This window comes from Tyto alba, unplaced genomic scaffold (genome assembly GCF_018691265.1).
Source record: "Tyto alba isolate M040663 unplaced genomic scaffold, T.alba_DEE_v4.0 Super-Scaffold_28, whole genome shotgun sequence".
Taxonomy (NCBI): domain Eukaryota; kingdom Metazoa; phylum Chordata; class Aves; order Strigiformes; family Tytonidae; genus Tyto; species Tyto alba.
In genome coordinates, this window is record NW_024881302.1 from 14031866 (window position 1) to 14055285 (window position 23420).

The following is a 23420-nucleotide window of genomic DNA, read 5'->3' on the forward strand; positions in this document are numbered from 1 at the left end:
TCAATACTCTTATTAGCTATACATCTTCTTCTGCTTGACATGCTACATAAATACTTGCTTGACTAAGATTAAGTAACACAAACTTCCCTTTTCACTTTGTGTTTCCTACCGCAATTTCCAGTAAATCAAATTATGCTTCTCAGAGCTTTATGCAGTTCTTTGTATGTAGCTATGTCAGAATTCAAACCAGTGCTCCGTAAATCAATTTCCAGAGTGCACAAATTTCAAGAGAAATGAGACCAGCTGTTGCTTTTTACTTTCAATACTCATTTCTTTTTTGTCTGGAATCTTTCTTGTGCATCTGAGGGATGTGAGGCTAAGGCAACTTTTGGGGGTATGTTTAAATATAATATTTGAACTGGAACGTCCCACAGTGAAACACGGTGCCATTATCACTGGGGATTGCCATGACTTGGAGGCCTTATTACTAATTGAGGAAGTGACACATAAGAACAACATTGATCTTCAGGTGTTTTAAAGTGATGGAGATCAAGCCCAGAAGAAAATGTTAGGAAACGTCGTATTTAATACAGCAACAACAAGATCATTTTCAGATGTCATTAAGTAGGATTAAAAGTAGAGTGCCCAAACCAGGAACTTGTCTTTTACATGCCTGAGCTAACACTTTGTATGTTCAGAGCACTGGATTAACTGTTTTGCATACGTTACAGCTACTGGCTCCCTATTCAAGGAAAAGCTAGATTTAAAAATATATATATATATATTTTTTTTTTTTTGGCTCTAGACAGGAACTTTCAAAAGGATGAGATGTGACTAATCTCTTTATTGAGTGTTTTGTACTGCCTTTCGAGTGGAAAAGTATTTGGAAAATCTTAAATACAAAGCTTATCTGAACCAGCCTCTTGAGATCATTCTTCAGTCCAGTAGTGGGGTCTATTTCTAATGGGACAAGTAGCTACTGCACAAAGCATTTAACTTTCCAGTACTTTCCCTCTCTGTACATGGTTAAGCATAAGAACCTGAACTTTGTAAAGAAAATCACATACTTGATTTGTGCCATTCAAAAATATTGCCTTTAATATTCTAGTCATCTCCTTTTCTGTATCAGAAAGCTAAATAATTATATTTCTTAATTTTTTTCCACAGCATGTTCTAGCAATCTTCATCTAAAAGCAATGACTTTATTAAAATGAGCCACCTTAGGTGTTGTTGGCAGTGTACTTCCTGAGTGCCATTGGAGAAAAGCCACTCCGTATCACAGGGAAACTAAACCTGAGAGTAAAACATTTACACTTAATATGAAAAAGTTTATAAACCATCCAAATGAAAACTGAACACTAACCATGGATTCTTTATTAACCACGCAAGCATCACTGTAGAGATATTATTATTCTACCTACATTTAGAAATGGATGGTGCTCTGTATGTGTAGACGGAATATGCTTCCCTGGTAAACAATAAACAAAATGACAAATACTACTGCAGAATTTTTTGTTGCTGTAATTTGCTAGAATAAAAATGCTAGAATTCATTGCAGTAAGGTCACAGAATCCAATCTAGCCATCTGGCTCAAAAGGAGATATCCCTCCTACTATAACCTCAATAACTAGTTCTCCATTAGAACAATTTACATCAAGACTTGAAAAAACCCCACTGTTGGCTGTGCTCGGTATTTCAGGCATGTCCCTCCTGTAATTCCCCTTTTAATTCAATATGACATATCTACACTTCATGGGTTTCTTTGGCAGATCAGGTAAGCCTGAGTAAGAGTCAGGACATTGTGATACATGCCCTGACTGTGACTGGTCCTTTAAATTCACTGCAGGTTGTGGCTGTTCAAAGAATGGATGCATGATGAAAAGATTAAATCTGAGAAGTAATGGTCAAACCTCAGATCAACCAGCCAAAAGCTAGTCATTTCAAAGGGCAGCAAATCTAATCTCAAAATTGTAGTATTGTACATTGCCTTTCAGATTTTCTCTTTTAAACCACAGGGGAAGTAATTGTGGTAATCTTTTAATAGTTTAAAAGAACAATAAATTCAGAATCCAATTAGCTTTACTGGACTAGTGAATAGTAAATGGGTTTTCTATTTAATTCTTCAGTCAATGAAAAAAAAAAGAACAGGAGAAAAAATGTGATATTTCCTGGGAAAAGATTGTGAATGACATCAGGTGTGTTGATAGTACTTGTTTCTGTGGCATTGATGAATTGCAGTCATTGGTGCACATTTATGCTGAATGACTTTGGCTTTCCTGCAGTCATATGGGTAGACATTGTGGGAATCCCTCCCTTCCTCAGTTTACATATAATTTACTTTTAGTAACTCAGTCACCTCTTTCACAAATACAAACAGAGCAGGGGAAATCAAATAAAATAAACATTGGGCAAAACTGAGGAATTAATCTTGTAAAAAGAGTGGTTTTTAAAAATAAAAGTTTTAATGAACATCTTAAAAAGTATACGTGCTTACCAAACTTAAATGGATAGGGGTTTTTTTGGAAAAAGCAGATGGCTTCGGTACCTCCACTGGCAGCTTTTTCACCGGACATGTTGTTGGAGACCATAATTCCAAGGTTGTGGCACATATTGGAGACGAAGATTTTACAGTGAGAATACTGATGAAGAAGAATACAGTATCGATCCACTGTGGAGATTTGTAGATAATGTGCAAGACGGAAGGTTGCTGGTCTACAGATCTGAAGATATTAAAGATTTCTCAAGACTACAGTCCCCCAAAGTGTGTGGTTATTTAAAACTAAACAAAGAATGGTGATGGTGACCCATGGATGTTCAGGATTTAGACGGCAACATGGTGGCGAACAAACTTTGTGAATTTGGCATTTTTAAGAAGATTGTGATTGGACTTTGTTAATGTTTTTATTTTTTGTTTGTATTAATGCTACTTAATAAATTAAGTAGTGAAATTTGAAATTAATCGTTAGTGTATTGGATACATTTGATTTTTTTTTTTATTAGAATAGTTAGTTTTAAAACTTTGGTTATAATAGATTATATTGATGTCCAAGTAGTGAAGTCCATGTTGGAGTATGTGAGGGTTTTGATTTGGGATTGATTTTATATAATTATTTAGAAATGATGATCCACAACGAGCATTAAAACGCACCAGTACTGAACTCCCTTTTAACCTTGGAGGCAAGAGGTGACTGTACCACCATTTCAAGGAAGCCAGCCAAATCACGACTGTGGTCACGGGGTGGATTGTGTGGCAGGTTCACCCGCCCAATGAAATTGTGGCTCCCTGGCTGTTGAACCTTCCCTGTGCCCTTGTTCTCAGGGCTTTACGGTAGTTGGGGTCTTTGGCCAATAGGGGCTGGTATTGACCACAGGTCAGATTTGGCTCGGGTATAAATGGAGTCCCCAGGGGAGCCATTTGGAGCTCCTCCCGCCCGGAGCAGTGTGCTGCAGGTAAGGGCTCTCCCCTTGGGTTGGGACGCCGCCCAAGGAGACTCCTCAGGGTTCCTACGGGTTGGGACGCTGCCCTGAGATGTTCCTCAAGGTTGAGAGTCCTCACCTTTTATTAGGTGAGTAATTGAGCATTTTGGGTTGTTGTTAATCCCTAGAAGTTTGTGTGGTGACAGCTTGTTCTCCTCTCATGGACATTTGGACCTGTTGTTTGTATGTTTGCGGAATGCTGATTAATTGTGTATAAAAATAAATTTTGCTTTTTTTTATTGTTAAGTGGTTTGGGAGTTTCCGCAACAGTCCTTACCAAACTTACACGGATAGTTTATACAATTTGAAAAGACAGACACTGGACTTATGAGAGGAACTGTTCTCTTCAGTTCAGAGAGAAATCCAGAGGTGGACGTTTTGCTGATAGCAAGTGTCTTTGTCATAGGATTAACGACATGCTGTTTCCTACTCTGAGCGCTGATATTCAGTAAACCATTTAGAATGATTGACCACAAAGTCCCAAATCACTTTCTCTGACTTTCACTTACACCTTTCCAGTATTAACACAAGTAGTACAGTACCTCCACAGCAAGTTTACCTTAAGGATCTCATTTGGACTTAGCTCTCATATCATTAATTGGGCTGAGGCCTCTGCTGTACCTGTCCAGTACAGGTTCTGAGCAACTCAAAAGGAACTGTACTGTAGATGCATTTTACCCAGCAAGAGTTATGGTAACCCACGCTGGTGATTTCCAGAGCACAGTGTCCTCTGAATCCTGCAACACCCATGTAATCTTGCAAGCAGAAAGGATAAGGTAAAAGTTACTTACAAAAGCTCTGCTGTGCTCAAACTGAAAGACTGATAATTTTGCTGCATCACACTCTGTGGACTAATAATTGTCTGCAACTCTGGGAGCATTTTCTGAATTCTCCCTGATATTCTGAGCAGCAGATTGATGTTAGCAGACCTAACTGACACATAGTCTGTCTGTGCAAAGTGAATTACTCCTTCTCCACAAAGATAAACCTAGATTAAAATTTTTAATCTCTTATGCTGAAAATCCTATTTTAACTTTCAGAGTCTTGTGGTCTTTTTAGAGACCTCTGTTAATTGGAAATTAAATCTCTGGAGAAGATAATCTGTATTACCAACTTTCTCCTTTCATTACAAACCTTTCCTAATGAATACATGAAGATGTTTTGATGAACTCTACTTTTTTAGTTTTCTGACTTCATAGGAATTAACTTTTCATCAGCATGAGGATGAATGCCTAAATAGATTATGCTGATGTGGAAATCAAACCTCCATGTAAAGTTGATTTATTCTTGACATAAACTTTTCTATCATCACAGTCTGGTCACAAAAGGATCAGGGGTTAGCCAGCTCTAACTTTTGTTTACAGTAAAGTATGTCTAGACAGATTCCGAGGACCTGCATGTATATTGATGGCTAAAGCAAATTATTTCATAATTTTTCTAAAAATAAACATGTGTCCATAACTTTGTGGGCGCCAAGATTAGGACAAGAACTGTCTGGGACACAGATCATCACTGGTAAAGTTTTCATACAATACCTGATTAACAGCTTGAACCCAACTGCATTAAATGTTTCTGTAGCTTTACACTTTTTGCTTTCCCTTGATTTTAATTGGGAGATGACAATGGCTGCTCATTGCAGTGATGCGATGGTTTAGACATATGAATGACTCTGGTTTAGATTTATGAGAAGAGAGTTGATGAAACATCTGCACAATACATGGTGTTTGTGGGGCTAAGTAGAACTTACAAGTAAGTCTGCAAATATTGTTGGAAAAAACAGGCAAGCTTGGAGTCCCAGTTAGGAGTTGTGCCCCAAAGCTCATTAATTTTTTCTTACTGCATCAGACACTCTAACAAAACATTTCACCTTGCTTCATAAACTTTGTACAGCTTCTATCACCTGACCATCAAAATCACAATGAGGCAACAGCTGATTAGTTTGTAAAACTACACAGGCACTTTCATATATTAAAAATAGAACTTGGAGATGTAAGAGATGGCAGATGCTCAGAATAATGCTATAGCTGCTTAACAGTGTATTCCTGAATGGAAAGATTATTACAGTCCCAGAAATATACTCCTTTCAGTACTTTTGCACAGCAAAATGTGGTCTGTAGTGCTGATGATTACCATGTTTAAATAAACAGAATATTTTCCTTTTAACTGATCTTACTGCTGAAACCCTACTGGTTCACAATAGCTTGTTGCCATGGATGGGTAATGATGTCACACATTCTGTCCTGTGTCCATGCCAGAAAATAAATGAGAATGATCTTTTTAATGACGAGGGGTTACTTAGCAATTCCCTGGAAGGCCTGAAGTGACTTACAAGTAAGAAAACAAGATGCCCTGTTGACCCTACCTGCACTGTATCTTTATGCCAGTGAAGTGATGCAGTAAAGCTCCATCGTAAATGCTCTGCCGATTTAAAAACAAGGTGTGTTACTGCAATTTACCTTGTTATCCAACAGATTTCAGTGGGCTGAAAATCAGCAGGAGGCTAGGGGAAGTGTGGCTTAGGGGCTCACACATGAACACATGTGCCCTTGGAAACTACGTAACTGTTTGTCCTTACCACGTTTTTGTAAGAGGGTATGCTGCTTGTGTCCTTCCCTCCATCAGTGATACCTTGACAGGAAAATGATGCCAAGCAGGGTACAGACATCAGGCAGCAACTGCCATACTACTGCCTTCTCTCACACCACCTTTCAAATTAAGTTAGATCTGTCCTTTTGAGGTCAGCATCTGGAAAGCAAAGAACAAGAGGAAATCTCTTGTAAATACAGGCAACAGAACACCAGTGCTTTTACTACTCCCCAGACCTTGGCTTCCGCTCCCTCCTCTCCCACAGGACAGTGGTGCTTGGAATAAGGAAGCTTTTGTTCTTCTGTGGTGAGACCACCCCAGAGTTTCAAGGCTGCCCAAGCTATGAGGATTCTCCTCTCCCCCCATTTTCTGACAGGGATCCCAGTAAGCAGGCAGCCTTATCTTCGAGGGCTGCCCTACCCGTGCCCGAGCGCGCAGGGCTGAGCGCCCCGCTGCCCACACACACTCACCTACAGTCCGCCGGGGAGAGAGCAAGGCGAGCGGCCGGGGGCGAGCCGAGCCGGGCCGGGCCGGGCCGGGCCGGGCCGGGCCGGGAGCAGGAGCAGGGCCCGGCAGCGCCCCGGCGATCACGCCGGGGCCGGGGCCGGGGCCGGGCCCGAGGGCGGTGCGCGGGCCGCGGCACGGAGGCAGCCCCGGCTGGGGCGGGGCTCGAGGCGGGCTACCTGCGGCGGGGCGCGCTGGTCCGGCCCGGCGCGGCGGGAGCGTCGCGCGGCCGCTGTGGGGACGGCGCGAGCGCCAGCTCTGGGTCTCGCCGCGGCGGGGCGGCGGCGGCGGGCGGCGGCATGAGGGTGAGCCTGGGCGTCCTCTCCCTCTTCGTGGCCCTGGTGGGAGTTTTAAGCTTCATCTTCCTCGTGGTGGCCATCGCGACGGACTTCTGGTACATCATCGATGCCTCCAAGCTGGAGACGTCCCGCAACGGCACGGACGCCCTCAGCTCGCACTCGGGGCTGTGGCGGACCTGCCGCGGTGAGTGGCGCGGGGCGCCGCGTCCCACGCGTGTCCGCCCGCGGCGGGGCGGGAGCGGCCGCTGCTGCGCGGGGGGCCGCGGCAGCTCCTGCCTTTGGCTCTGCTTGCGCAGGAGAGCAGTCCGGTCCCCTCTGGGTGCCCGCCAGCCGTAGGCACGTCTTGCCGAGGGAGGCACGGGGATAGCGAACTTTCCGCTACTGTCACCTAATTTTACATTAATTTTTAATTCAAAATAATTTAATAAACGTTAACTATTTAGAAGGAAAGAGACGTCTTTTCACTTGACTCAGGGGGAGTTAAGGGGCAAAAGTGCTGGGCTAAAGCCATTAAAATGATAAATAATAATATAAATAACATTAAACAATATATCGTTTATATACATAAGTAATATTAGTACAAATGCTATCAATGTAAATATTACTACTTTGAAAAGTATATCTATAAGTAATATAAATAAAATTAACTTAATTCCATACTAACTAAAGGCAAGAGACTAAAGAGTCACCAGGTTCACCAAGTAATTGTACTGCATTTGGTCTTGCTTGGTGTTTCACAGTTTTGGATTTTAATGAAAGATCTGTAAATCCTATGTGGGTATGATAGGATTTTCCCCATTTAGTTTAATTTGTATGCCAGGCATATTATTTTTGACTATGATTCCACCATTAAAACCAAGGAGTCAGTAACATTCATCATAACCAAGGAGGGATGTTACTTCCAGTGGAGCAGGGGAGAAGGAGCAGGTTAGAGGATTTATTTGTAGTTACATTCCTTTGCTGTACCCTGAGTCCGACTGAAATGAGCAGCTTTCTCCCTCTTGACTTCAGTGGTCAGGCCCCAAGGGAGCAGAAGTTGGCCAATGCTGGGTACTGAAAATCCCTTCCTTTCCTTCCCTACCTAGGAATGACTGTTTTAAAAGCTGATAATATTATATGAATTATATGTACTTGGAAAAAAAAAAAAAGAGGATATACTGTAATAAGATATTATAGAGTAATTTTTTCTCATTGTTTTTTCCCTTCTCTATTAGTGAGGAGTGAATGTTACCCTCTGATAAACCCTTTCTGGCATGAGAATGCAAACATCACCGATTCACACAGACAGCTTTTGTGTGAGTAACTTCTATATTATTTCTGTATTTCCATTCACCCTCCCTCCCTCCTTGGCCACTTATGAGATCTCATTTCTGATTCAGAGGGGGAGCACTTTGAGATAGTGTTTTGACTCTGCTTCTGTACAATATCTGTCACTGCATGTGGTCTTAAGTGGGATTACTGTTGAAATAACCATGTATTTGATGTCAAGTGCAGCTAATTTCTTCCACAGGAGCAAGATGTATCTGCCTGGAATGGCTCAGGAAGGTACACAATTGTTAAAAATAAAAGGCAAAAATGTTCAAAATCCCCTCAAAAGAGTTTGATCACTGAAAATGCTTAAGCACACACTAAACTAATTGTTAAGACACCTACTTGTCTACCCTTTCAATGGGATTCCTTGCACTGAAAAAAACCTTAAGTATGTGGGAATTTAAGAAAATAAATGAATGACTAAAACCAGTGTTTAAAGTCTTTGAAGAACATGTTCAAAAGATTATTTTAAGTTTCTAACTATGTTGCCTGCTATTTACTTCTTTCTCTTTAGATTCATTTGTCAGTGTCAGAATGTTTTCAGAAAGTCCAAACTAAACAGTTTCAAATACCTTTAGGCTTCTCCTAGAAAATGATTTAGCTTCTTTGCATCATATTCTGCACAATGCTTTGCTCATACGAGCTTGTATTTGGGCTTGCTTTTTAAAATTTTTTTATCTACCTACCTCTCCTCTCTGACTCTGGCTGTTTTACCGTTGCAAGCAGAATATAAGTGTTTGTCCTGTGTCTTAAAATGGTACTCTTTCCCTCAAAACCAGCTACTTCCCTGAGCAATCCTTCAGAGAGGCTTAGAGTGTCTTCAGTCTCTTGGAGCAGCATCTCATGATGTAGGTAAAAGTGCAGCAAATGTGGCAAAGTAAGCCTATGAGGTGCTGATGGTAATGTAGCTGTGTGGCAACAGTAACTGAGAAGTTAGAGTAGGAATAAGATCCCAGTGGGTTACTGAAACAGCCGTGTAAACCTCTTGACAGATTCAAGACTAACGGCACAGATTGTATGTCTGTGCTTTCAAACTGAAAGGTGTCATTTCTTTAATCTTCCTTAAGACAGAGGGCCTTAGTTGCCTGATGTTGCTGAAAACTCTGAGGATCAGTGAAAGTGATTGTCTGCTGATCACTTAGCCTTCGAGGGTTCAAAGTTAATTGAACTTAACCAGACCGATCACGTTTTAGGTGTGGGAACCTCAACTATTATATTTGGGATAGTCTAAAATTTCAGGACAAAATTATTAGCATTTCAAGAATTGCGTTCATATTTGCAAAACATACATATGTGATTTTTCTCAGGTGAGGAGATTTTAGATTACAGCTCTTCAATGAAACTGAATTATGCAAAAACAAAAGCAGAGACTATATAGAGCTCTTGATTATAGAAATGACGTTGGCTTGGAAACAAAAGACAGCTCTTTGGTAGACATGAAGTGTAAGAAAATAGTGAATATGAGTAAAAATTGGAATCATAACTATGTTTACAGACTCTTCAGAGCCTCAGAGAATTTTTTTCTCTCTCACTGTCATATCAGGTACTGGTTTTAGGTTCCTGCACAAAGACTTCAGATCTGCAAAGACACTTGCAGATTTTATTATAAACAGGCTCAGTCTGCCTAAAATGAGGAGGTAAGAAATCAAAGATACTTTCATTGAAAGAACCTACTAGGTTTGATTATAATGCACTACAGAGTGAACTTTTTGGTATTTTAGATGTTCAGCTTCAATGCAGTTTCGGTGTGGTGAGGCTACTGATGCACAGCAATAGCTGCTGAACATAGGAATAGCCATGTCATTAATTATTACTTCTAGGAAATACAGATATTTCTAACTTACATCTAGGTTTGTTAAATACTGAGATATTAGCTTCTACTTCAGCCTTACACTTATTTCATATATATTTGCTCACTGTGGTCACTGAATCATATTTAGGCAAATCAGGGCAAACCTTCATCTCCAACACATTTTAACTAGAATTTTAGAGGACAGTTCTGGGATTGTGGATTCCAGTGTAGTTACAGCAATTTCTTCATGTGTTGCTATATGGGGCAAACAGGCTGATTCCACAGCTTTAATCAGTTACTTCAAAAAATCATTATTTTCTCTGTGTGTGGCTGCGCAGGTGTCCATGTGAGGCACATTCACATGGAATTAATCTAATTCTGTCTAGCTGTACACCCATATTTCTCATGGTTTGATTGGCAGACTGAATTTCAAGAGCTCTGGAAACATCAAACATATTTCTTGCTGATTATTCCTAAAAAAGATTTAAAGGGCTGTCTCCTAATGTAGGCACTTAAGTAACACATTGGGAATACCACCCCCCATTCTTCAGAGTTCCCATACTCTTTCTGGCATGTCTTAACTAGACACAGGTGCCAAAAAGATGTGAGAAAGTCACATCTTTGCACCTGAGTGCAAAGAGCTGGGTCTAGGTGGAAACAGAAGTGCTGGTCACTGCCAGAAGACAAACCCTTAATTAGAGAATGAAAAGCCTTCACATTCCCTCCCTCCACATTTCCAATCTCTTTCCTATTCATCCCCAGCAGATTCCTTTTAGGCTTATTGTGTTCTTCGAATAGAGCTCCTGGCAAATTAAAAAAATATATATACAAAGTTGGGTATACAAAGTGTTGTGCTACCAGCAATATTACTCAGGCAATCAACCTAGGTCTTGTTAAACCTGAGAGTATGATGTATTTTCACATCACAGGAGTAGTCTAGAGCAATTTCTCTAATGGACTAGACACAAGCATGCCCTCTCATGTACATTAAGCTTCCATTTCTTTTCTTACTACTACCTCCAGCTGAACATATGGTGTATACCCTCTCTCTTCCTCAAACTCACAATGTATAAAATATTTTCCTACTGCTGATTACATTATGGCATGGTTATATATTTGTTTAAAACATCAGCCACTGCCTAAATAAATATACCACTAGACAACCTACCACTAGATTTTTCTGAAATTTCTGCATTTAAAAAAAAACACTTTTTGCTGAAGATGTACATTTTCCTCTGTCCCATAAAAGATTAAAATGAGTGTCACTGTTCAATTGAGACAGTTATTAGGGTCTCTTGGTGACTACTAGGATTAAAGATAGTCCTCTGAAAGTCATCTTTAAAACTGAAATCTGTCAGCAAAGACACCCCAGGTATCTTGTCTTAACATGCGTTCCCCTGTGCCAGCTATGGGAGACAAGCAGAAAGAACTTTTTTTTCATGATGAGCTGAATCCATCTCTCACTAAATGGTAAAAGAAGAATGTCATTCTGAATTCAAAGGAAGCTGCATCAGGAGTTCTGAGAAGCTTTGCCATTTCCCAGTAGAAGAAATATAACATTCAAAATCACATCTAAATGTTGAGGATCAGATACAGAGAGAGGGAAGGTGATGCATAGAAGGAATGGCAGTATTAAGTCGACTGAAAATTATCTTACAGCTTTGTAAGATAATTTATTTCCAAAAAAACCCACAAACCCAACAAGTTACATTGGGGAAAAGTTACTCTTGGGCATTTTTGTAATATAAGTATTTTTCATTTACCAAAGTCTGTATTGTTAATAATTAGTAAATACCAGTATAGATTTAGCTATAGACAGCACCAGTGTAATCCCTGCAAAATGAACAATTTTGTAAATATTTCTAATCAAAATCAGTCTGTACTTTCAACTTTGTTCAAGTACTTCTTGCAGGACAGATGAGCTGTCTGAAGAAGAAAGTAATGTGTTTTCTGGATATCAATGTATCCTGTCAAAACTCTCCTAAAAGATCGAATTTTTGGAAACTCAAGTAACCTGTTCCTATGTGTCTCAGTTAAGGCTGGATATTGACCCCTGCTTGGTAACATAAAAATTACTTCCATCTACATTCTTCTCAAGTAAATGCTATAAGATTTGCTGATCCTAGAAATCTATGGCTAAGGTTTTTTCAAGGCATGGTGAAATTTGTTCAACTTTAGAGTTTTTTTTTTTTTGTGTGTGGCTTCTCCCCATCCTCTTAAAACCAATTTGCCACAGAGCTTTTTGTTTGGTTGGTTGGTTTGTTTTTTTTTTGTTTTTTTTTTTTTTTTGGCACATGAAAGCAACATCTATAACATGTTATTTGGGAAAAATTAAGAGGCCGTTTTGGATTTTGGTCCAAAGATGCAAACAGATGCAAAATTACAAAACAGATAATTTCTCTTGAATCTTATCTTTACACCCCAGACTGGTACAGGGTCCAATCTACACTACAGAACTGGGGCTAGTGCTATGAAAAATAACGTAAGAGGAACTACTGTTAGTTCTTAATAGCTGCCTGGCTTGCCCCTGACACACAAACCAGCTGCATTAGGTACCTACAAGGTATTATTAAGCCTCTGACAATGCTAATTTTTTGTTAGTGACATGAACATCATGGCCAGTGATTGATTTCCTGTTACAAGTCATTTTTTAGTGCTCTCATCTAGTCCTGAGCCATCCAGAGATGATCAGTTAATGGATGTGGTTTTCAGTTACATATGGCTGGAATAATATGTTTTTCTTATTATTAATCCAAGACTGGAGTGTGAAGCTGCCCATGCACAACTGCTTAAATTATTCTCCCTAGAGTATTTTTATTTTTTCTTTTGTAGACATTAATGTGTCTGGAACCATGAGGCTGCAGACAAGTTAGTGCTTCCTGCAGGGAAACAATCTGCTGTAGGGGTGGTTACTGATACCTCAGTTGTTATAACATAACAGCTGCCTTGGTGTCTTCCTCAAAAAAGTAGTTTAATAGTACAGTTAAACTAGACTAGATTTCCTTACAGCATGTGGACCCTGTAACAGTCACTAACCAGCTGCTCTCACACTTCTCACTCTTTATGGGCCTGTTTCATTTTTACTGTTACATGATTGTAATGTTATAATCCCAGAATGCCTTATTCTTTGACTGTCATTACCTCTTTCCTGGGGGATTTACAGTTTTCACAATTTTTCCTTTTGGTTTTAAGTAATCAGAAGGAAACAGCTAGGGCAGGAATACCTGGCAAGAGCCAGTTCAGGGGCCAAGTGAAAGAAGACCCAAATAATGTACGTAGAAATTCTAACTTGATACGGCAGGTGTATACCTAAACAGATCTTTGTTTCTGAACACCAGTGCAACAGTCCTTCAACGAGGTTCCAGTGAACATTTGCTTTGGTACTTACAGTAGATATTACAATCAATATATACAGAAATCTGAGATAAACTTAGTATCCCTGCAGCTGAGACCTAATGAGTGACAACTTCTGATTAATGTTCTCATTTTCAAATTCATCGGTATCACAGCAATAGAATGTGAACTACAGTGCATTGCTTACATTTATCATTCTATCCATTCCTAGTATTTACTGTTTTTGTCAGTGCCCACCTGTACCAAGTCTAGCATCATTTTATTTCTACTATCTGCAATTCGTCTTCCAGTTTAGCTCAGAGACTTGTTGCATGAGAAGAGCACAAAGCCAAAACATGTAACACAAAGTCCAGAGCTTAGCTAATTATCCTGGGCTACCCTAAGCCTGTGAGCTCTCCTCCAACATCATCTTTTCTCTACTGAACAGGAGAGAATCCAGGCCTTCATGTCCCTGGGGTTCAAGCCCAGAAGTCTCACATTTAGCTACAGACAGCAGTTCTTTTCTGTTGCTCATTGTTTCCCTAAGTTGTTTCCTTCCTTCCTTCCTTGCAAGCAGGTCAGACTTTTTCAGTGCACTGTTTCTTCCTGGCTTTGTCAAGTCTTTCTAGAGCAGTCCCACTGGCTGTAGCTACTGCCAGCACTCTGTTTCAGCTACAGGTTTTTGTCTTTCTAACTAGATATTTAGTTACTGCTGGGGAGGGTAAACAAGTCCTTAATTAAGCTCTTCTGACCTGCTGCCATTTGGAGTATTTCTGATGAGGTGACTATTACAGATTTCTAGAGACTATTTGCTATTATAAACTGTGCAAACAAATCTGAAGTTAGTTTGAAACAATTAAGCTCCAGCATGTTAACAGGAGATGATTAACAAAACTGCTAGACCTGCAGTTGGTTACTTTTGAAACCATTCATTTTTTTTAGTTCATTCCACTGATTTCTGTTACAAACAACTCATCAACAACTGTGTTGAGTGGTAATTTAGAAATGGTTGCCAAATTCACAGATCTGGACACACAGTGCAGATGTCATTCTTACAAACATTTGTTCAGACCTGCAGTAAAACAGTTTTGGTTAGCTGATGAAAAAATTCATTAACTCAGATCAAGCAATTAAAATATTTTTTGCTACAAAAAGCTGGAGTGTTTTTGAAATGTTCAGCAGTTTGTTTCAGTATTTTCAAGATGAAACTATTGGGTATTTGGTGTTGGAATGACAGGGAATTCTGGCATTAAGAAATAGATGTGGGAAACTGAATTCTGTTTTACAGGGAAGTGTGCATACCTCATACAAAATGCTTAGGTTTTTTTTTTTAATAGATTAATAGATTTTAATAGATTAATTTAATAAAAATTAAGACAGTTATATGTATAATACATAATTCATAAATATCTATTTCAACACAATGAAAAAAACAATAAAATGACTGCAAAATTAATGCTTTAAGTTCTTTCACAGATGATTACTGAAGACAGAAACACAGTAAAGATATTTTAAGTCATGTCCTTCTATAAACTAATTCTGTCCCTCTAATCAAGGAATATAATGGCATAATATCATAGGCCAGGCAGCATAAATACAGATTCCTGAGTGGTTTCCATGGCAGCATTTTAGAATAAGTTTCTCAGGCAGTTGCAAATGTCACAGAAGGACAAATGGGTATTAGGTATTGAACTAGGACACTAGAGGTGATAAAATGCTGTTTAACCAAATACAATCCATTAAGAATTTGATTTTAAAAAAGCTGTAGGTGATTCATGAGAAATGTGATCCCAGCTGCCTGTAGGAAAAGTAAAGCTCTATCACAGTGGAATTTATGGGTTTCAGCTCAGATATCCCTAAAACCTGTATTTTTACCAAAGAGGTCATGAAAATCAGAGTTATTCTGATATTGCATGCAGCTGTCACAGATCATTAAGGTAATCTATGACTCTCCTCAGGAGAATACTCTCGTATGGATTTGTTTTCCCTTTGCTTCAAAAGGTTACATTAAGAGCCTTATCTCCCTCACCCGCATTTGTGCTGGCTAAGGGTACAGTCCTAGCTACAGTAGATGAAATCACATCATGAAAAGGAAAGTCAAAGAAATAGCAACTGTTAGTGCTACTGTCCTGAGGTATAGTTTCTTAGCAGCAACTTTGACTAGTGAGGGACACCTGGAAAATCACAAAGCACAGAACCAGTGATGACTTTGTTTATGTTTCTTCTCTCCCAGCAAAGCCAGGTCTGAGGACAGAGTTGCACCATTCTTACATTCTTACTTTTAAAACATTAATGGCATCAGATTTTATCCCCCCATGGCCTTTTCACCTCTTACATGCAAGACCAAATCTAAGAGGACACATGGATGTCAAAATGGTGTGGAATAAAAATCAGGCCTACCCTCAGGAAGCACAAACGGGGAAGAAGACTAGTCTGTTCCTGCTGCCTCTGGTAGAATATAAGAACTAAATTGTGTGCCAAATTTCTATTCTGTCACATCATGTTGCATCACATCCCTGACAACCACTTCTAACCATATAAGCCTCCTGAACTAAATTTCATGACTATTTCTCCGCTTGATATTCAACTAAGATTTGCAAACAGTTTTGACATACTGGTTTATATGCAGTAAGCTGAAGACTGATTTGACCATTAGCATCTGAGAATTGATGTAGGTTTGGGTTTCTTAGCCAACAACAGCAGCGAAAGCCAAGGGGTATCCTCAGATTTAGAAGCAAGGAGAGGAAGTGCTCCCTTCAATGCAGAATGCTGAATTCATGCTTTCTGAGAATCAGCTGATTGTGAGGTGAGCATGTGTGGGACTAAATATGAGAATATAATACCAGTGTACATAAATGGAAATTGGAATAATTGGATCACTTCCCAGAACTTTTTCTCTTGCATGTTCTGTGCTACACAAAACAAATAATTATGTCCTGAAATCACATTCCATTCAAGTAAAGAAATTAACAGTGACTGCCTTGATCCCATGCAGGTTCTTCCTAAACTTCCAAGGTTCTAGAACTGAACAGAGATATGTACATGACTGTGTTTTATGTTCATAGTGATATTGAAGAGGATAAGCTGGATCTTTAGCCAGTGGCAGATGGAGTAAAAACATTGTTCATTTGATCACACACAAACTGTGATCTCTTAACTGACTGTTTTTCCTTGGAAATCAGCTAGTGGCACATTATTGTTCCTTTGTGAAATTAAAAGAGACACTGGAGCCTAGAGCCGTTCAGAAAATGGTCTTTAAGTTTTCCTTTCTCAGTAACGCTGCACTTCAGTCTGGTATGAAATACATGGACGTTGGAAGCTGGAATTACTTTTTTTTTGGTTATTCTAGAAAAGGTTGGGTTGAACATTGTAGCTAGATTGCATGAGAGGTAACAATGACACAGAGGTGGTTTATGATGGAAAAAACCAATGTGGTATGAAAAAATACATAGCAACCCTCTGTTTACACAGCCATTAAAATGTTATAGGGATCAAGAAAGACTAATGTAAAACATTTGGCATGGGAGGAAGCAACCAGGATAGGTTAATGTACTTAGTGAAGCTGCTGTAGAAAACAAGAACAGACAGAGAACCAGAACTGGATGGGAAAATTTATGTCTGGTTGATGGTCAGCTGCAACAAAGAAACAGAAAAGAAAGCATTTAACCAAAGCAGGTGCTGGATCTTACCACCCAAACAAAACAATGCCACTCTCTGTGATCTGTATGATTCAGATAACCAGGGCTACTTTTTATTGCGGTTGTCAGTGACTACCTGATATACAATACCTCACCTGTTATACAGACAGGCTTAATATATGAGAACACTTTAATTGCTTAAATATAACTATGTAGACATATCCTTTATATTTGTGGTCTCTGGAACACAGGCTGTGATCCTGTGAAGGGCATTTTCTGTATGTTACCTTTTTCTCCATCACATATACTTGTCCTGCCTGAAAATCCAAGATATTGACCAGCTTCTTGTTTGTGCAGCACAGAATAAGGCTTTGATCCTGATCAGGGGCTCTGCACACAATAATTGTTAGCATATCCAATGACACCATAATGAAATATTAAAATATTAACATTCTTAATTTTTCTTCAGACATGCATGGAACATTTGTCATCCTGATGCCTCTCAGCCTGATATTGATGATTTTTGGAGGAATGACTGGATTCATCAGTATTCTTGCAAGGGCCTACCTACTGCTTCTAATGACAGGACTGCTTTTTCTTTTTGGAGGTACTATATCAACCCCCCGGCTTAACTGTTTTAAATAAGAGATTATATCTGGGAAACATCACTTTGTCTTCAAGGGGAAAAAAGCTAATCAAGAGTTTGCTTTCTGAATAATGCTGGCATTTGTTCACTTGGTGTCTGCTCAGCTCCTGATGGGATTCTGGAATAGAAAGCTGCCACTTAAAGTCAGGAACGGCAAATAATCACACATAACCATATGTCCTTGTGGAGTGAATCACACTTTGAACACAATGTGTTTGCTTTGCCCATTAACACAAAAGATTTAATACCTTCTCAACACAGTGCCCAAATTCTCTATGGACAGGGTAATGGAGTAATGGAGAAGTGACTTTGCAATTAGTAAAGCATAGTGTTCAATAGCCTTGCACAGATCTTACAACTATTAATAAAACTGACAGTTTTTTCAAGGGCATTTGCATTGAGTTCCTGAAAAGGGTCTTGCTAGGCATTCCTGAGTTAGCTTCACTGCTAGTTTTGAACTAGAGTGGTGTCCCCAAACTGTGGTTCACAAAAGGAAACCCCAGAGTTATTTCAGTTGCAGTGTAACATTTCAATTTGAAGCTAGTAAAATTCTTTTACATTTCATTTTCTGTTACTTTTCCTGTAACCAAAACCTCTGTGTTTTAGAAAGTAATTTGTGAATTAAAACTAAAAACATTCTGTCAAAGTACGAAGACTGGGTTTAAATCCATTTACATCTTCTTCTCCAAATAGATTTTCAGTACCGTTTCACAATGTAACTTGAAAGAGAAATTTTGCCCAACAGAAAAGGGGATGCTCAGTATTGGCCCTCATCACCTGATCATACAGTCCTGTTTTTAAGAAGAGAATGCTAACAGATTGCTGGAAGCAAATGCTGCTCTCAAAGTCTTGACTGACCTTTTTCATCTGAAATGCTCTTACAAAGACCAACCATACCCCATTCTGCTTTTCTTCTGGAAAAAAAAAAAAAAAGTAAGTTCTATTTTCTTAGAACATCAGAAAGATGTATTCACTAAAAAGGCTGAGGCTATTTGAAAACTACTCCAAACAGTAAGTGAAAGATGAAAAGCTGTGAAGTTCAAAGCATGATTATCCCACTGAGGAGTGGAGTACTGCACCTTTCTAAGACACTTGGGGTTGCAAAGAGGGAAAGGAAACACAAAGGCAGTACTAGGAGAGGAGTGCTTGAATATGTTCTGAAGATGCAACTAGTGCTGTTTCCCAGGACAGTGTGAACAGACTGCAGGGTGGCCTTTGTCATGAGACCAGACCCTCCTCCTGCTCAGGTGGTATTGCTCAGCTGTTTCAGCTGCATGGAGGCTTGATGGAGGTAGTGGGCATGCACAGTTTTATAGGATATTTCAGTTCACAAAGTTGGTATTGATTAGTTAGTTCTGTCTCAACAGAAAGAAATAGCTTATGATGGAATTCCAGAAGCCTGAGGTTTTTTGAAAATATCAGAACCAATATGTTCTACATTTTTTTGAAATGTGGCCACATTTAAGGGGGATCACAGAACTCAGCATACCTTGTTGAAAATGTCATCAAAACAGTAATTTCCATTTCTGCTGACAGAAGGTATAAAGTGATATTTTCCACACCCTTGCAGGGGACTACAATAAGGTACAGGCATCACATCATGGTTAAAATCAGGACTATGAGTATGAATTTTGACTGTCACATAACCCAATACTCTTCTGTCTTGGTTTGCTTCTACTCAAACTTGTCTTTCTGGAAAAAATGCAGACCCATCTAGACTTACACTGTGATTAAACAGAAAGCCAGACCAAAATTTTTCTCCCTCAGAATTAGATAAGACACTATCTTGTCCTACAAGTGTTCCAGTATCTACTTACCCTGGGCTACACTCCTTTAATCCAGGGCCTTTCTATCACATCTTTCCTGCCACCAATCCAGTAAAGTTATGATGTTAGTTAGTATACATCCTTTGAGTGACATAAATGCCAGGCCCAGGGTGTAGCATGCACTTGTGCTAGATGTGCAATTCCCTAAGTTTGCTAGCTTCTGTTCAGTCCTTCCATTCTGGAAACATCTGGCTTCTTGTTTGAGTGCCTTTGTTAATTTATTTTTAGTCTGCTCCAAGGATGTTTTTGGCTTAATTGTTTGGAAGTGATGAATAGTCATGACTTCACAACACTTGGTGGGAGGTGACAGTAAAGACTAACACTTTTACACTGAACACTCAAAACTTACGATACTTAAAATTATAAAACAGCCTAAATTCAGGTCACAGAAATACAAGAATCTCTGTATACAGGGGCTTTCTTGCATAGAGGTAGACAACTATACACGGTGCTCAGCAATGAGAAATCAGGATGCATTGTAAGACAGTATAGAAAACAGAGATGTACATGCATTAAATATTTGTAAAAGACATGACTAGATTTTTATTGTGGGAGGCTTGCTGTTATACCTCTTGATTCAGTATTTAACAATGAGAACACATTAAACTCAATGGACAGAAAAAATCCTCCCTTTACTTCACTCTCACCATTCCCCCCAAAACAGCCTCAACTAGATTTCAAAGGTAAAGAGAGGCTAACTGGTAATCTGGCCTGGGTAGATAGGGAGTAGTGGCAGAGAAGCCCTGAGAGATATCCAATTAATTGTTTTTAATTTCTGCAGTGGATGCTAACTTGCTGAACATGTTTTTCTTTCTCAGCTCTCGTTACACTTACTGGGATCAGTGTCTATATTGCATATTCAGCTGCTGCCTTCAAAGAAGCTGTCTGCCTCCTGAGGAGTAAGGATCTCCTGGTAGAAATTGACATCAGGTTTGGCTGGTCACTGGCACTAGTCTGGATCTCATTTGTCGCAGAAGTGCTCACTGGGGCTGTGTTTCTCCTGGCAGCAAGAGTTGTGGGTCTGAAACGGCGACGTGAGCAGGCGTTATGATCAACAGGTGTCATTGCAACAACAGAACCCTGCAGAGCCTAAAAATGTGGATTGCTTGGTCCACCTGGTGACAAGGCTGTGACTGAGTATCTTCAGCTGCCTTAAACCCTTTTCCTCGCAGTTAGCTGTAGAACACAAAGATTCTGATAAATCAGTAAAACATTTTGAGTGTTGTCAATAAGGAAACCCTTGTGACTTTAGAAGAAAGTACACCGTAGTGTTAGTTACCAAAATAATTTCAGCTGGCAGCTCATAAAACATCTCCCTTCATTGCTTAGACCAAGGCAGTTTTCTTGCTTCCTTTTATCCTTCCTGCTGTCCCAGCAAAGTGCCTCAGAGTAACTTGCAGGCCAGTATGCACAGTCCACTTAGCTTTTGGTTTCTCCTCTGAGAATCCTATTAAGGTTGTCTACGTTTCCAGTCCTGCTGGCAGCCTTTACCAGCAGAGCTGCTCTGAGATGGCTGCTCTGTGGTAGGTAGTGTGATCTTCCTGCTGGCTTTGGAGGACCATGGGGATATATGATGTCTATACACCTGAACCTAGGAAGAGTGTGAGGTGTAAATATCCTCAGTTAATATTGCACACTTGGTTTTGTTGCACAAAGTGAAATTGAAAATAAAGATCCAGAATAGGAAGAACTTCAGAGTATTTGGAGAACTCCAGTGATTATCCCCAACACTAGGGCATGCCTAGGACATCCAGTGAAGTGAATGTTAATCTTTACTCTGGTGTACACCTTTTGTATTTACAGGATCTTTCTTTTCCCTCATATCTCCCCAAAGAGGCCATCCTCTCTCCTGTATCACAATAGCACTATTTCTTTGGGACAACACACAACAATGGGATGATTTGAGAAACCAGAGAACCCCAGAAGCCTAATCCCTGCCAGCTATGTGTAACATCTGAGGAGAGACACAACATCATGTTCTCTTTCCTAAAATCATTACTTACAGGGTGAAAACAAAGAAATTAGTCATTTTCTAAAATTGTGCTTTGGTGCTGTAATAAAATGAAATGATGTAAGGCATAGATACTGTGAATGACTTGATATTAGTTCTCCGGCAGACAGTAGTGACTACTGATGGTGAAGTTCTCAAGTGCAGTTCGATGAGTGTACTGCAAGAGAAAGATACAGCTGCTTTTCCAGATGTTTTAACGAACTACTGTAGCCAGCCCCAATCTATCAGATGCTCAGGCTACATACTTATCTTTCAGCTTATTACTATCTGCTTTTTCAATTCTGTAATGCAGAAGATGAATCTGATGCATTTCCCAGTTTTTATTTAGCAATTTTGATGATGCTTCATGGTCATGATGTATGCAGATGGTTTGTGATAGAATATGTTTAACTTGTGCTGAAAACTGCTGAGTAAAACTGAATGCACAGGATACCTGAATTTAATCTTAGGTGTCAAGCAATCTATTTATTAGTTTTTCCTCTGGGTAATAGTGTTTAAGAGAAAATTTATTTCAGTGCCCACTCAAGTTAATGAAGAAAATTTCCCCTGACTGCTGTGGCTTTGAATAAAGATTTTAATGTATTAACATCTCTACTACATTTCTGCCAGATCATGTATTTCTGGAGGACTTCAGCATATTACAGTTCAAGACTGTGACTCAGGAGCTGTGTCAGCAAGGCACACTGTGTCATTGGGCAAGTCCCTTGTACTTTTTCCAGTAGTGCAAAGGGCATCATTTAGCTACCTCTGTTAAGTATCAGAACAATTTTATCATTGTGACTTGTGTTAAAGATTGCACATTTACTCTTACTGAGCTCAGCTCTAATCTTAGTCCCACCGTACCAATTACTTAATAAAAAATAGTGGCAGGGAGCTTCTGAGAGCTTACAGTCTTTGGAGATATAAGGAAACATTATTACTACCATGCTGTGAATGGAGAACTGAGGCAGAAATCTGTCCAAGGTCACATGAAACTTGATTTTCTGAATCCCAGTTGAAGACCTTAGTTGGCAGACCTTGCTTGTTATCAGAATGGAATAAGGCTAGAAATCCTGAATAGACTTAGCAGTAGAAATTCAGTGAATAGCCAGTACAATTTCGTAATTCTCACTTGCTCCCACATTGATTTTCACATATTTTCTGTGTTGCCTTATGTTCAGACTGTTTAATTGAGTCATTTTACAAGTTAAAGTATACCAAATCAGCTCTATAAGAAGAACAAGAAAAAAATCATTTGTAGCCAAAATTCCATGTGCTTAAGTGAAATGTAAAATGCAATATTTCTATGGTTTGGTGTTGGTGAAGCTACTTATAATTTGTATGGTGTTACTCAGACATTACTGTAAGATGTAACAGTAAAATATAATCTGAGTTATTTTTTGAATATTTATTACAGATATTATTTTACAGTGGTTTTGAATGTTGTAAAATTAAATAAAATTACATCTCGGAGATGGGAATTATTTACCAAGATATGGAAGAACTAAGATACATATTTTTCTTTAACCTTTTCTGCAGATCTATTCTACAGTTTATTAGATGCTTTTGAAGTGCCTGTGTCATGTGTGGTAGGTATTTATAAGATACTTATTCAGCTACAATGTAAAATAGTGAAGTGATCAAACCTAATTAGAAAGCCAATGAATCTGTTATTGAATTAGAACAGTTCTCATTTCCATGGCTTTCCTATATTTCTCATTCTGGTTTCCTGCAATACCTGGCACAATGGTAATAAAGAGTATCTTCTGCTCCTGAATATTTGTATAATGCCTGAAATTCTCTGAAATTCCTTCTGAATACAAAGAAAAAAAGATGGTTTGGAATAGTCAGATAAGCCTTGAACATTTTGAAGAATTATGCTAGAAAGAGAAAACATCCTAGAAAGGACTTTATGCAATTTGATACAGATTGCCTTATCAGGTTCTTGCTCTTACTGAAACTAATGTTTATTTAATACCCAGTTCTTTGCTGTATTTTCCCCAAAATGTGTTACTGAGATGTGGACACTGATTGTTCCCATTACTTTCTGGTGAATTGCAAACTCATAGGTAATTGGC

The 23420-nt window shown here is 39.2% G+C and overlaps 1 protein-coding gene and 1 long non-coding RNA gene across 4 annotated transcripts; one reads left to right on the forward strand and one right to left on the reverse strand.

Annotated features, from left to right (window-relative positions):
* Nucleotides 1–2418: 2418 nt before the first annotated feature.
* LOC116959342 lies at nt 2419–6530 on the reverse strand. 2 transcript variants are annotated; one of them, XR_004405782.1, is made up of 4 exons: nt 6474–6530; nt 5993–6162; nt 5780–5835; nt 2419–2579 (listed from the first exon to the last, which is right to left on the reverse strand). It is a non-coding gene; the product is annotated as an uncharacterized LOC116959342 (long non-coding RNA). The 2 variants fall into 2 exon arrangements; XR_004405781.1 differs by having other exon boundaries at nt 2419–2660.
* Nucleotides 6531–6733: 203 nt separating this feature from the next.
* TMEM114 (transmembrane protein 114) lies at nt 6734–23119 on the forward strand. 2 transcript variants are annotated; one of them, XM_032983719.2, is made up of 5 exons: nt 6734–6990; nt 8021–8101; nt 17350–17487; nt 20171–20410; nt 21156–23119. In XM_032983719.2, the coding sequence occupies exons 1-4, from the start codon at nt 6807–6809 to the stop codon at nt 20401–20403; spliced, it is 636 nt and encodes a 211-aa protein (XP_032839610.2). In that variant the 5' UTR covers nt 6734–6806; the 3' UTR covers nt 20404–20410; nt 21156–23119. The 2 variants fall into 2 exon arrangements, with proteins under 2 accessions (XP_032839610.2, XP_042654629.1); XM_042798695.1 differs by lacking the exon at nt 17350–17487.
* Nucleotides 23120–23420: the final 301 nt, after the last annotated feature.